General features: G+C 42.9%; 1 protein-coding gene across 1 annotated transcript in view; it reads left to right on the forward strand.

Moving 5' to 3' along the window:
• Positions 1-7,931: 7,931 nt before the first annotated feature.
• Positions 7,932-14,329, forward strand: part of KLHL29 (kelch like family member 29) — a 459,910-nt gene continuing 453,512 nt past the window's right edge. The window contains exon 1 of the mRNA XM_018575346.1: positions 7,932-8,198. Coding sequence (XP_018430848.1) covers positions 7,941-8,198 — 258 coding nt within the window. The 5' untranslated portion in view covers positions 7,932-7,940. The remainder of the gene's footprint in view (positions 8,199-14,329) is intronic.

Below are 14,329 nucleotides of genomic sequence, written 5' to 3' on the forward strand. Positions count from 1 at the left end.
GGGTAAATAGACACTAAACATGTCAACCTTTAAAATTGCGCACGCAAAATCGCAGAAAACGACCGCAGCCAAAATTTTGCCATAGGCGACGCTTTAAACGCTTTTACCGCTCATCAGTTTAGTGTTATCAGTGATTGATGGCTCTAGAATTATATTTGTCATTAGGACTGGAAGTGAAGGCAAATCCAACATTTTCAGTTGTCACCAGAACAGGAATATAGAGAAAATTTTCCAGTGGTGACACCTATATACTTCTCCTTGGAAAAACATGTGCACCTTCATTCAGAACAGAGGCGGCAGAAAAAGAGATTACGGACTCTGTGCCCACAATCTCTTTCTATTTTAAAAGGGAAATATCAGGGGTCTTTTTAGATCCCTAATATTTCCCCGAAGCCCCCGACAGTAAAGTAAAGAATGAATAAAAATAAAATATTACATTTTTTTTTTAAAAGGTTAGAAAAAAAAATAGTTTTTGGTTTTGGCCTGACACATATTTTTTTAATTTCGGTTTCGGTCTGAACATTCCATTTCGGTGCACCTCTAGCACTAATATTATGTGACATAAACATTGTGACTGCTGCCATTTTATTCTACAGTGTCTGTGCTTTCAGGAAATATATAAATCTGGGGGGTTAAGTAATCTTCAGGCCTAAAATGTGGATTATAACATGTGTGCCAAAAAAAACCCCGCTCTGGCAAAAGGGTTAAATGTACGTGCATCACTTTCCATAACCTTTAGTGGTAGTTTCCCTGTGCATAGTATTTGTTTGAGTTGTGAATTTCCCTCCATTCCCCATCCTTTGAGCACACTATTCATTGGAGGTGCATATTTAATACAATATATTTACTCCAAATATTTGTAAATATGAACGGGGATTATTTTAATAAACAAATAAACAACATCCCCATTATACACAAGATAAGCCGCATAATTCATTAAACAACAAGTGTCTACCCAAACCCTCTTCGGGGAAGATATACTGAAACAAATAAACAAATGCAAGATGTTTATCATGAAGAGTCGCTGGGAAGAAGGCCGATGTCCATATGCTGAGCAGCTATAACATGAAATAGGTTCAGAGCAATGCAATCAGTCTTGTAATAAAAGGATATGGAAACCCAAAATCCATGTTGTTACCAGGAGTTTTCCGCCAGCAACAGAACTGCCTTTTGCAGACTGACAAAGCTAAACCAATGTGCCTCAGTAGTAGGGTCGTCAGGATGCCATGTGTATTCTTTTAGTTGGCTATATTAGGGATAGGTAGGCATCTGTGTATCCTTTACCCTGATATATCAGGGATAGGTAGGTGGTCGTCTGTGCAGTGGCTGCATTCTTCACCGTGATGGCTGCGCCCTCTTGCCCCTTTTGCCATGGTGAGCACAGGGCGCCATTGGCAACAGGGGCGCCAGGCAGCCAACACAGCCGTGGCTCAGCAGGGAGAAGAGGAGCGGCGCAGGCTCCAGCTTCTCCTCGGATCCCCGCTGCTCTCACCCGCCTGTATGGGCAGAGGACCCTGTGCTCTCAATCTCTTTTTCTATTTCAAAAGGAAAATGTTAGGGGTCTGTTTGGAACCCCTGATGTTTCCCCAAAGCCCCCCCAACAGTAAAAAGAAATAATAATAAAAAATGTTAAAAAAAACATCTGTCTGTTTGGGGGCACAATTTTCTGTTCTTGCCTCAGGCACAAAAAGGAGCTAGCTTCGGCTCTGAATCAGCATAGCAACAACCATAATGGCCACAGTATTCACAATGTTAGCAGTAGTATTATGAATTATTACATTATTTTCATATAATAGATGCTGGAGGTCAATCTAAAACTTCACAAAGGAGTCGTAGAGTTAAAGAGTTTGGTGTAGGGGATACATTTTATGCTAACTTAGAGAAGCTGCGGGTTGTAACTCGGTGCTAGTGCTTTGTACCAGCACTGGTCTCTCGGGGGCCACAAACAAGTCTATTAGTACAATTATATTGATGTATCTGTATTAAGAAATGTAATTATTTGTTTACACTCTTTGTTCACATATCTAATAATATATTTTGCATCAAATGATAAAACAAAGGGCCTATCTTTCCATGTAATTAACCATGTAAATAACCTGTACGTGGTTTAATGCTTGAGTGGAAGGTAGATAGGCGGAAATGCTACTTCCCAGCACGCCATATTGAAGCTGTGGCATGTTTACATGCAATATTTATACTCCCACTATTTCTCTTAGATAAAAAAAGAAAAGAAAAAATGTAACATATGGCATAATATAGGGAGAAGACCTTATCTCCTACCTCCTTCTTCCCTTCTGTCGTGGGCACTTTCTCTTATTACATCTTGAATTACATTTCAGCTTGGTTAATTTTATTTCTTCCTCGGCTATAAATAATGCGTACCTACAATGTGAACATATAAAGAAATACTGAGCGAGGCCATCTTTTTTCAAGAGTTATTTTTGTTCATGTGAAATACAGAGACGGCATCAGGAGGCTGGAGAATTCAGGAAAAGTGTTAATTGGGTGGAATGCTGATGGTCTTACAGTATGCTGTTATATCATTGTCCATTCCCCGAGGGGGTATGTATATGGCTTCAATGTGATTATTTGCCATGTTTACCAAGTATTTTCAGTTTCATGTGTTAGACCCCATGTGTTTTGGTGCTCAACATGAAGAATTCTATTATCTTCAGTTGTGCATAATTACTCCTGAGCATTGGGTTGCCTGTCGCTTGTAGCTCAAAAAGGAACATGAGCACATTTTTTGGCTCCTTTGACTTCAATGAGAGTGGCAGAAAAATGAGCGTAACAGCATTACAGGATTCAATCGGAACCCTTGTAGTGGGGTTACCCCCGCATTGCAAGGGTTAACTACTCATTTTGTGTAGGAAGTGAAAATAAAGAAGAAATACTAGATTCATGGTCCCGCCTGGCTGCTAGACTGGTCCCTTCAACTTCTTCTTCCCTGTGTCCTGGCAGTCTAAGGACCAGTGACGTCATTACAGCTAATGCAGTTCATTACACATGAGGATGCTGAGGGATCACAGCTAGAGCAGAGGGGTAGAGAGGTAATCATAACAAGATCAGAGGGGTAGAGAGGTGACCACAGCTAGAACAGAGGAGTAGAGAGGTGATCAGAGCTAGATCAGAGGGGTAGAGAGGTGACCACAGCTAGAACAGAGGAGTAGAGAGGTGATCAGAGCTAGATCAGAGGGGTAGAGAGGTGACCACAGCTAGAGCAGAGGAGTAGAGAGGTGGCTAGAGCAGAGGGTTGGAGATGTAACCACAGCTAGAGCAGAGGAGTAGAGAGGTGGCTAGAGCAGAGGGTTAGATATGTAACCACAGCTAGATCAGAGGGGCAGAGCAGGGCATCGAAAAGCAGCACAAGAAGCCAATGTAGTGAGAAGAGCATGCTGATAAGAAGCGAGAGCAGAGTGACATGAGAGCTCATTGAGAGATGAGCTCATTGGTCTGCTGCTTCTCCTTTCATTGTTCATTTACAGGGTGGGAGTGGGCAGGAGACCTGTAAGTATTACTTAACTGCAACAGAGAAAAATCAGATCTCCTTCCCTGCCGAAAAGAGAGCCAGATAGTGTGGGAGAGCTGTGTAAATCTGAGAACCGGATAGACAGGAATACAAATTATTTTGCTGGTTTAACCAGTTGACATCCGCGGTGTTAAACCCCCTTCCCATCCAGGCCATTTTTCAGTATTCAGCGCTGCGGTACTTTAACTGACATTTATTCCGTCATGCAGCGCTGTACTGAAATGAATTTTATACCCTTTTTTGGGGACAGATAGAGCTTTCTTTTGGTGGTATTTATTCACCACTGGGGGTTTTATTTTTTTACTATATTAAGGAAAAATTACCGAAATTTAAAAAAAAAAACAGTTTCCCCTATATTAAATGATAAAACATTTATTATTACCCAATTTTTTGGTAAAATATAAAAGATGGGGTCACGTCGGGTAAAAAGACACTAAACATGTCAAGCCTTAAAATTGCGTGCGCGCGCGAAACCTCAAAAAACGATAATACCCAAAATTGGCCCTAGGCGACGCTTTAAAAGCTGTTACCGCTCATCAGTTTAGTGTTATCAGTGATTGATGGCCCTAAAATGATTGCTCTCACTGCGACGTTCGCGGCGATATGTAACATGTGTAGCGCAATTGTAATTTTTGCGCGCTGGGGCACCGGACGCGTATTTACGTTTATAGGCGCGTAAACGTGGGGGTGGGGGAGTTAAACATTTTGGGGGGGTTTTTTCCCCTTTTTTTATATGTGACTTTTATTTTATTTTACTTTTTTATGTGTTACTTTTATTTTTATTTATTTATATTTATTTTTTTTTGCACTTATTGTTATTGCTATTATATAGGGGATAACAATCCCCCTATATAAAAGCAAAGGCACACTGACAGGTCCTCTTTATGGAGATATTAGGGGTCTCTAGGCCGCGAACGAGCACATATAGGCGATCGGCGGGCTATGGACCCGCTGATCGCCTATATGTGTAACACCCGGTAACGGGTGTGTGCACTGATCGGGTCTTTTCTGCTCTGCAGATGCAGCAGTGCCGTCCGTTCGTTTTTTTACTACGGGCGGACGGCAAGAGGTTAACAGCTCCCTTATATGCAGTGGTGTAAGAATAGCCATAGCAAGCCCATGCAGCTGCTATGGGGCCTGGGGATGAAATGACTCCCCATTAAGGACTGACCCTGTACCCCCTGTGACATTTCCAATCAAGAAGAACTGATGTCAAACGTACAGGAGGAGGGCCCTCCTTACCATCTTGTCTTGATTTGTATTGTGATTGTAATGTCTTCCTTATATTGTAAAGCGCTGTGCAAACCGTTGGCGCTATATAAATCCTATATGATAATAATAATAATAATAACAATGCAGACAGCTCTCCTGCTCCCTGACTATAATATAATTGCCAGTAGTAAGGTCGCCGAGTACCCCATTAAAATTTTGCATTGGGGCCCCATGATCTACAGTTACGCCCCTGCTTATAGGTTTTCAAGAAGTTCAAAGCAATGTTGAAGATTCATGAAAACAATAGTGGAGGAAATAAAGAAAGCGGAGCCAATATTGTGCAGGCTGAGAGTGTGAAAACTGGAGACGGAACAATGGCGGGATTTGAGAGCGCCTGCTTTTGTTTTCATTCATATCACAGAATATGTCTCTATAAAGAACTCAAAACTCCTACGAAACGCGACAATGGGATGTATTATTGCGGAGCGCGCATTATTCATTTCAGAGGGTTTCACTTGGCGAAAACGCATTTGTTTTCACTGACAATTCATTTTCCTTTAGAATGTTTTGCATCCTTGGAAAAAAAAAAGGAAAGAAAAGAGGAAAAGAAATTCAATGTCATTCTACAACTTCATAAGAAGCCGTCATAGAAATCTGTGAGAAGTTTGCCGTACTTTTCACAGAAATAGTTGTGGCTCTGCAGGCACTTAAAGCCAAACTCTCATATTTATGATTCTTGTCAGTGGGATTGGAATGTTGGAGCTGAATGCGGCCTGTCATTTGTTGCGAGGTTCCGCCGTTCTCATTGGCCTCGGATTCCGTTCGGCAGTCTGTGCCGCCAGCAGAAGCAGCAAGTGCGCTAAGACATTCCACCTCGGGGCTTGTACACAAGATCCCGGGTATAAAGCATGTCCAAATTCTCAGCAGTCTCCCTTGTACATATGGGAGGCATGGGGTGGAGGCATCTGTTCTGTTCAAACTCTTTTATTCTAGAAATGGATGGCTTCATTCAGGGGTAGAACTTTGTCAGATAACTTTTTAATATACAAGAATAGAACAAGTGTAAAACTAAAAGTTAGTTAGAACTTGAAGTTGTAACAATTATTTAATGGATAGATGGAGAAGGGATAGATGAAAGTATATAGTTACATAGACAGACATGATGCATAGATACAAGATAGATGGATGGATGGATGGATAGATAGATAGATAGATAGATAGATAGATAGATAGATAAAAGAATGTTTTATTTTACATTAATTAGAGTATAAAATAAAAAGATAAAATGTGTTACAATTATTTTATGGATAGACAGACATGCATTTGTGAAAATAATAAAAACTAATATTAATGGATAGATACACTATATTGCCAAAAGTATTGGGACGCCTGACTTTTCACGCAAATAAACTTTAATGGCTGGGATGCCATTAAAGTTCTTAGTCCGTAGGGTTCAATATTGAGTTGGCCCACCCTTTGCAGCTTCAACTCTTCTGGGAAGGCATCCACAAGGTTTAGGAGTGTGTCTATGACCTCAACCCGATAGAAAGTCTTCTATCGGGTTGAGGTCAGGACTCTGTGCAAGTTCCTCCACCCCAAACTCCCCCATCTATGTCTTTATGGACCTTGCTTTATGCACTGGTGCGCAGTCATGCTGGAACAGGAAGGGGCCATCCCCAAACTGTTCCCACAAAGTTGGGACCATGAAATTGTCCAAAATGTCTTGGTATGCTGATGCCTTAAGAGTTCCCTTCACTGGAACTAAGGGGCCAAACCCCACCTCTGAAAAACAACCCCGCACCATAATCCTCCCTCCACCAAACTTTACACTTGCCACAATGCAGTCAGGCAAGTACCGTTCTCCTGGCAGCTGCCAAATCCATGCACGTCCATCGGATTGCCAGACAGAGAAGCATGATTTGTCACCTCAGAGAGCACGTCTCCACTTCTCTAGAGTCCAGTGGCGGCGTGCTTTACACCACTGCACCAGACGCTTTGCATTGCACTTGGTGATGTAAGGTCTGGATGGAGCTGCTCGGCCATGGAAACCCATTCCATGAAGCTCTCTATGCACTGTTGTTGTGCCAATCTGAAGGCCACATGAAGTCTGGAGGTCTGTAGCTATTGACTCTGCAGACAATTGGCGACTTATGCGCACTGTCATCATGCGCTGAGCCCGCTCTGTCATGTGTGGCTGAGTTGCTGTTGTTCCCAGTTACTTCCATAAGCAATAGATTGGGCTCTAGATGCGTTCTAATAGACGTTTCCGCTGTCAGTGACAGATCTTTGACTTTATATTATTGGAGAATACAACCAAAAGAGTGGGAACACCCGGGAACACGCCAGTTCTGGCAGGAGTAAGTCAAGTCAGTGGAAACTGAGCAGGCAGATGACAAGACATGTAATAGGCCGGCAGGTGACTCAGCTCTTCAGGCCGATGGCTATTATATGTTTTTCTACAAGCGGTCTGACCCTTTAAGTGATCATTTAGTTTTAATAAGCAGTAGTTGCAATGTCTGCCTTTCTGTCCCCATTAACCAACGGGCTAAAATAAACCAGATGTCTCGTCTCACAATTAATTATCAATGAACGTCACAGCGGCCGCGGCACTGATTAAATATATACGGTGGTGCGCGGGCCGTTAATGACCACGTTGCGGTGATAACGAAATAGAGCCATTACCGTATTATAGAGCTGAATACCCCTTCGTTATACTAAGGAAGTCGATCCATACCGTAATTATATTTACTACATTTACCCGGGGTTCTATCACGGACGCCTTTGTCTCTCGACGCCAGCGTTGCGGTTAATCTAGTGGTTTACAGTTCCTCTATAAAAGACAGCCAAAGACTAATTGGTTTAGGATTTATTATTTTCTAAATGAAAACAGCAGGAAGTGCCGCACGTCGCTCTCTGAACTTTTTTCGCCTTTCAAAGAGCGAACTTTCATTTTCCAATAATTACACAGCTATATGGTGAAGGAAATAAGAGTCGCCCCCATCCTCGTCCCCCCGCTCATTATACTCAGTGGGCATGCTGGGATTTCATATCAATTATCATATAGAGCTCACCTATATATAAGGCTTCTCATGCAGCCTGTTCCGTGTATATATAATCCTCCCTTTTTGACATTTCAGGTACTATTTGTAGAAGAAGGACTGAACAGGGAGGCAGTTTCCGCGAGCCGGCGGTGGCGAGGATGTCACGGCACAGCCGTTTCGAAAGGGACTTCTGCGGTGGCTGGGAGAGGTGGGAGTGGAGTTCCAACGGCAACCACATGAACACGAGCAACGTCAACAGCGCAATCAATGGAAATGGCAACAACCGGCCTGGACTACTGCCTCTGCCCATTGTACCATCTCGTCTTCCTACGCCGACATCTACCACCTCTACGACGGTCGGCAGCGATGCGGTGACCAGCATTGCCAGCAATCCAGCTGCTGCTTCTGCGTCCAAAGTAAGAATTGTTGAAGTACTGAACTACTGAAATTGTTTTTAAAGTGCAAATGAAGCCAAAACGTTTTAGTTTTTTTTAGTTTTCGATACAGTGGAGAGGGATTTGATGCCCTATAAGGATTTTATTGCTGTTTGTGTTCACCTTCCCTATTCGTTCTAGTGACCAATTTCAATGCAAGTGAAAGAAAAACCCAACTTTTTGGTTGCCACCAGAGCAGGAGTAGATGGGAAATCTTCCAATGGGGGCACTAACTAGTCCTCGGCATCTTGCTGACCAACAGTGTTTTCCCTCACTTTGGTTGAATTTTCCCTCACTTCCTATAGTGGTTATTCAACAGGAAGTGGAGGGAAATCTCCCGAAAAGTTATAGGAGAAAGTCCAATGTTTTAAGAGCTTTTCGGGGGAAGTTTGGTGTCGTGTGCTGGTGTGCGAGGTATCTGACGCCTGTGCTTTTGTTTCTGAAGGGAAATCTACCCAATGGGACACAGATGTCAAACATAAAGCTGTAAACTTGTAGAATCCGGCACTCAAAATGGACTCTGTCCATTAATGTCAGTTTGTTTAAAAAGAAAAACAATCAAAAACAAGTAGCTGACGTGTTTCAGCCCCTCAACTTGGCCTTAGTCATAGCTATGACTAAGGCCGAGTTGAGGGGCTGAAACTGGTCAGCTGCTTGTTGTTGACATAAACTGACATTAATGGATGGACCCCGTTTCGAGAGCTGATTTCTACAAGTTTATGAACTTAAGGCTTAGGTGGGAGCCTCAACGGGCTCTGAGGTTTCAGCAGCAAGAGTAGATGTGTGAGGGTTGAGCTCCATATTGTCCTACTATAAAAAAAAAACATCCAATACTCTATCCAAAACTGATAAAAAATGTGTTGACTTCAGTTCTGCTTTAAGTCTCTTTATGCGCTCAAGACAAAGTAGCAGGGTTTCTTTAATGTCCACCTCTGACTCCCTTATACTGAACTTCGGGATGCTCCCTCCTTCTTTCCATCACAGCAGTCTCAACATTTCCTGTGTAAGCTTCGTGCTGATTTGGGCTTACACAGGGGCGATAATACCACCCACTCGAGAACTGTTCTTGAGCCTAGTGATTGGCCAAACATGTTCCCCCATACCAGGAAGCACTGGTTAGTTGGGAGTGGTTGTGTCAGATATGGGAGCGTCAATGGATCGCTGTCAAGTTGAGTAAAAGTGGGTCAGAAGTTTGCATTAAAGAGACCCCATCATTTTGTCCTGGATGGCACAGTTTGCTTAAGAATGATTCAGCCTAAAAAACTCATATTGAAGTTACACTATATGTGGATCCTGGTAGGCTAACTCACTGACTACCTTTGTATGCCACATTGGGTCTACTAAAGCAGGTCTTTTTTAATGTGGTTATCAGCTTATAGTGAAATTACCTTGGAATAGCCAAGAAATGTTGTCGGAGCTGGAAAACAAAGGGGTGGAAAATGACTCTACGGCCTCCAAGTGATAGAAGCACCCAGGAGATGATGAAGCCTACCAGCATTTACCTAAAAGTGAAATTAAGAACTTTCAGAGGACGTACCCTCTAGTGTTGGCTTGTTCTGTATTTGGAAAATCAAGCTTTGTGATCAGTTGCCTTTTAAATGCTGCCTTTACCTTTACACCGATTTTCTTATTACAATGGCATCTGGAAGGGGGAGGGAGGGGGGGTATATTAGTCAGCAAGTGAACTTTTTGTCCCCGAAGTTAATGTGTCGGATGCAGAAAATGGGCAAACATAAGTATTTGAGCGACTTTGACAAGGCAAAAATAGTGATGGCTAGACGACTGGGTCAGAGAAACTCCAAAGCTGCAGATCTTGTGGAATGTTCCTGGTCTGCAGTGTTCAGGACCTACCAAAAGTGGTCCAAAGAAGGAACAGTGGTAACAGGGTAATGGGCGGCCAAGGCTCACTGATGAACGTTGGGAGCAAAGGCTGGCCCGTGTAGTCCGATTCTGTAGCAGAGCTACTGGTTTGTTGCCTTGACGGGTCAGAGCTGTTTTTGCCACAAAAGGGGGACCTACTCAACATTAGTCTGGTGGTCATAATATTATGGCTGATTGGTGTATATTGTTTAAAAATCCATGTTGTGAGATAACATGTAGTTCAGCGTTTTCCGTAAAAGATTGTCTGGTCCGGTTGGGTGCACGGAGACATATCAACTTTTGGACTGCCAAGTGTTGTTTTGGCAAAAATTTGCAAACTTTTTGAGAACCGAGAAACAAGTCTGTGTGATCTTATGATGATGTATCAGTACATTTTGGCAAGCGATGATTTGAGTGACGATCATTGCAAAACATAGTCTTAATTTAAATTGGTTTTGATTGTGAAAAAGCAATCATGTTGTACTTGTGTGGCAGGAAATGAAAAGTAGAACCTGGAATGGATAATGTAAAAACTTTTGATGGGCTGGGAAATTAAACTTCAAAATGTGTTTGTATATTACATCTTAAGTGTATTTGTCTTGTATGAATAAAGACCATATTAATGTAAAACTGATCGAATCATTTTAAATTTTTAAGATATAGGTCCTCAAATGATCTCTGAATTGGTGCTGACACTGTCCTTCCTTCTGGAGGGGGGCTACTTTTGTTCCCCATGGTCCCATTGTGTGTATTGTAAAGTAGCCACCACTGCAAGCTCACTCCCGGGATGGACTACAATCTCAATTGTTAAACTAAACATGAGATTGTAGTCCATCATGGGAGTGAGCTTGGAGTGATGGCTACTTTACAACACACACAGAGACCATGGGGAACAAAAGTAGCCCCCTTCCAGAAGGAAGGACAGTGTCAACACCAATTCAGAGATGATTTGAGAAGTTAACAGTGACCTTACCCCCAATACCATTGCTGTCTCCTGCACCCCACAGTGGATTCCTAACTGGCATACGTGATAGCAGTAGCTTAGCTGAAAAGATTGCCATGTCCAGCAAAGTGCTGGGGTCCCAAAGAGGACTGAAGACCCAGAGGAGGGGTATTGCATCCCAAAATAGAGACAGATCACCCATTTCGAACACAGATATGGGAATAATAATCCTCCTATAATTGTACCTTTCAAACAATCAAGTTCTAAAGATTTTTAATGCTTTTTTATTGTTGATACAAATTAGTGGTTAATGCAGAACAGCCCACGCTTTAGCTCAGGAGGTGTTTTACCCCGAACTACACAGTAGTTCGGGGTAAACTGTAGCAAATAATGAATGTCACCGTGGATGATAATAGCTGAAACTATGTTACAATAGTGACAAGAGACGACGTGACACAAGGTTAGCCGATGGCTGGTTTGATTTCTTCTCTATCTGTTTCCAGTCGTATTCTCATGTCTCGGTCAGTGGTGTTGTTGTGGTCTCCTATACCGTCGCCGCCACCAGCTCTGCTTGTTATTGAAGTCCTTTTGTTGTCGCTGGCTCATGAATATGTTATATGACTATGTCATGGCTATGTGTGACAGTGTCAATATTACACAAAGGCTCATGGAAACCTCTTTCAAATGTTAACATAATAATGTATTTCTTGATTTGTACAGAGCTGCGTTTGGCGACTCTATTCTATAGTCCGGCGTTATGCATTTGCTGTACTACACTATGTCCCTTAATCATTAAGGTAAGGTGAAGGAAAGGGGACCCGTGTGCCCTGATAACATCAGATCACGTCAAGGAGATGCTGGTGGGACACACGGGTACTTGACCTCAGCTCACTTTACTCTTAGGGGGTAGTTTATAAAAATTTGCATAGCTTATTCGTCGAGCAAAACTGCATGCACATTTGTTCTGTGCGAATCAACCAGCTGTTTCACGACAGGGGCAAAAACGTATTTTCGTAGTGTAATTTCTAACTGCTCAAATGTTCTTCAGTAGGCATATTCATAAAGTACAAAGCAAATATGGGCAGCACAGTGGTGTTGTGTTTAGCACTTCTGCCTTGCAGTACTCTGGGTACCTGGTTCAAACCCCGGGCCTGGACACTATCTGTGAGGAGTTTGCATGTCCTCCCTGTACTTGCGTTGGTTTCCTCCGGGTACTCTAGTTTCCTCCCACACTCCAAAGACATGTTAGAAGGTTAATTGGTTCCTCTCAAAATTGTCCCTGCATGTGACATCGGACCTTAGATTGTAAGCCCATTGAGGACAGGGACTGATGTAAAGTGCTGTGTAAATTGTCGGCACTATATAAATACCTGTGAAAAATAAATGACCACTAGACGAAGCTGAAGATCATAGAACATAAATGCATATTATGGCCACTAGATGGAGCTGAGGAGCAAAGGACATAAATACTTATTAGGGTCACTAGATGGCGATGAGGAGTTCAGGAAATAAATACTTATTATGGCCACTAGATGGAGCTGAGGAGTACAGGAAATACATGCTAAGAATGGCCACTAGATGGAGCTGAGGAGTACAGGTGCTCCTCGGGTTGCAATCGATGGAGTTACGATCTTTTCGCATATACAATAGAGTTTACTGTACAGTGCTGTTCAGTAAACTCTCAGTTATTCAGCACCCATGGGGTCGGTAGGTGTCGGATCACTGTAGTTTCTGGTTGGCTATTGCAATGTGCAATATCTAAGGATATTGCAAATATCCAAGAATAACAAAGTATTGATATGTTGTTATGATTATGTTATGGATAGATATATGGTAAAGAGATAGATAGATAGATAGATAGATAGATAGATAGATAGATAAACATACATGCATTTATGAAAAGAATTACAGATAACATTACTTTTAGATACCACACTGATACCACCACATTAGATACCACACTGATACCACCACGTTAGATACCACACTGATACCACCACGTTAGATACCACACTAATGTCCCAATAGGGATCCTATCACTAGTAATAACTGGCCAGTGGCAGGATCACTTTGGAGGATCCAGTATAAAGCTCACCTGCCTGCATTTGTCATCCCCTATGTGGCTGGAGGAGCGATGGGGTGGTCTCCGGTCATTGACTTTGGTTTTGCAGCATTTTTGGCAGCAAGGGAGTGACACCTCTCTAAAGAAGCACAACTGTCTTCCCTGCATTTTTAGCGATCTGTCAAATTGTCACTAGTGTGACCTGCCTCTCAGGCTGTGGCCCCATTAATGTCTATCCTTGTATCAGCCAGCCCAACACACCGGTAGCGGTGCATTTGGGGAACACACCCCAGGTGTTGCAGCATGTTTGTTGCCCTATGACCACCCGCTGTAATTCTACTACAAGGAACAAAGGAAAGGATATAAAAAAGGAAATTGCTGTCTTCCCTTCTACACAGCTAAAGAAGGCGCCATGCTTTCTAGAAAATGAGAACTTATTATAGAAATTATAGTAAAATGTTTTTTTTAGCTCGAAATGGGGTTACATAAAAAGCAAAGAAGGCTTTTTATGATAGATACTCAGTGGTTGTCCTCCCAATGAAAATACTAGTTGCTTCGCTATTGTGCTGAGCCGCAGGTCTTAAAGCCTAAACAATCTTCGCCTTGCAGTGGGGCTACCTGAGCACAGCAAGGGCTAACTGCTCATTGTTGTGTATAGCAGTGGTCCCCAACCCCCGGTCCGCGGATCAAATGGTACAGGGCCGCACAGTCTCAGTGCAGTCCGGTCCTACAATATGGGGCAGTGCAGACGGATCGCCTCAGTATACCCTTGAGAAGCGAGCGGCTGGGCGATTAGAGAGCCGCATCTGTAGCGGTGCAGGAGGCAGAGAGGCGGTGGAGGGAGCCACTGCACCTGCGGCCGGAATTCCTTATATCTACTCTTGAAGGACAAGCAGAAGAAAAAAAAAACAAGCTTTCCTATAAAAAGAGTCTGTGCAGTGTAAGTAACACCTAGAACAATTCATAGAGCGCATTTTACAAGACTGAACTGTGTCTAAATTGTGGCGTTTTGCAGCAATCAAGGCGTCAATCACTCGGTCAGATGGTTCGGTTGTCTCCAAAAGTGATGACACATCTCCGTTCTTTCTTCATCTCGGAGAGATATAAATGTTACTTCCAACCTCCTGACTCCATCTGGGCGCTTTATGCCTGTCAGGGCCGCGCTGTGATTCCAAATAAACAAGTGAGCTTTGGCGGTAAAACAGTCACCGGCGACCCCCCCCCCCTCTTCCCCAAAGAGCTCACCTG

The sequence above is a fragment of the Nanorana parkeri genome, unplaced genomic scaffold (assembly GCF_000935625.1).
Source record: "Nanorana parkeri isolate BGI_ZX_2015 unplaced genomic scaffold, ASM93562v1 scaffold53, whole genome shotgun sequence".
Classification (NCBI taxonomy): domain Eukaryota; kingdom Metazoa; phylum Chordata; class Amphibia; order Anura; family Dicroglossidae; genus Nanorana; species Nanorana parkeri.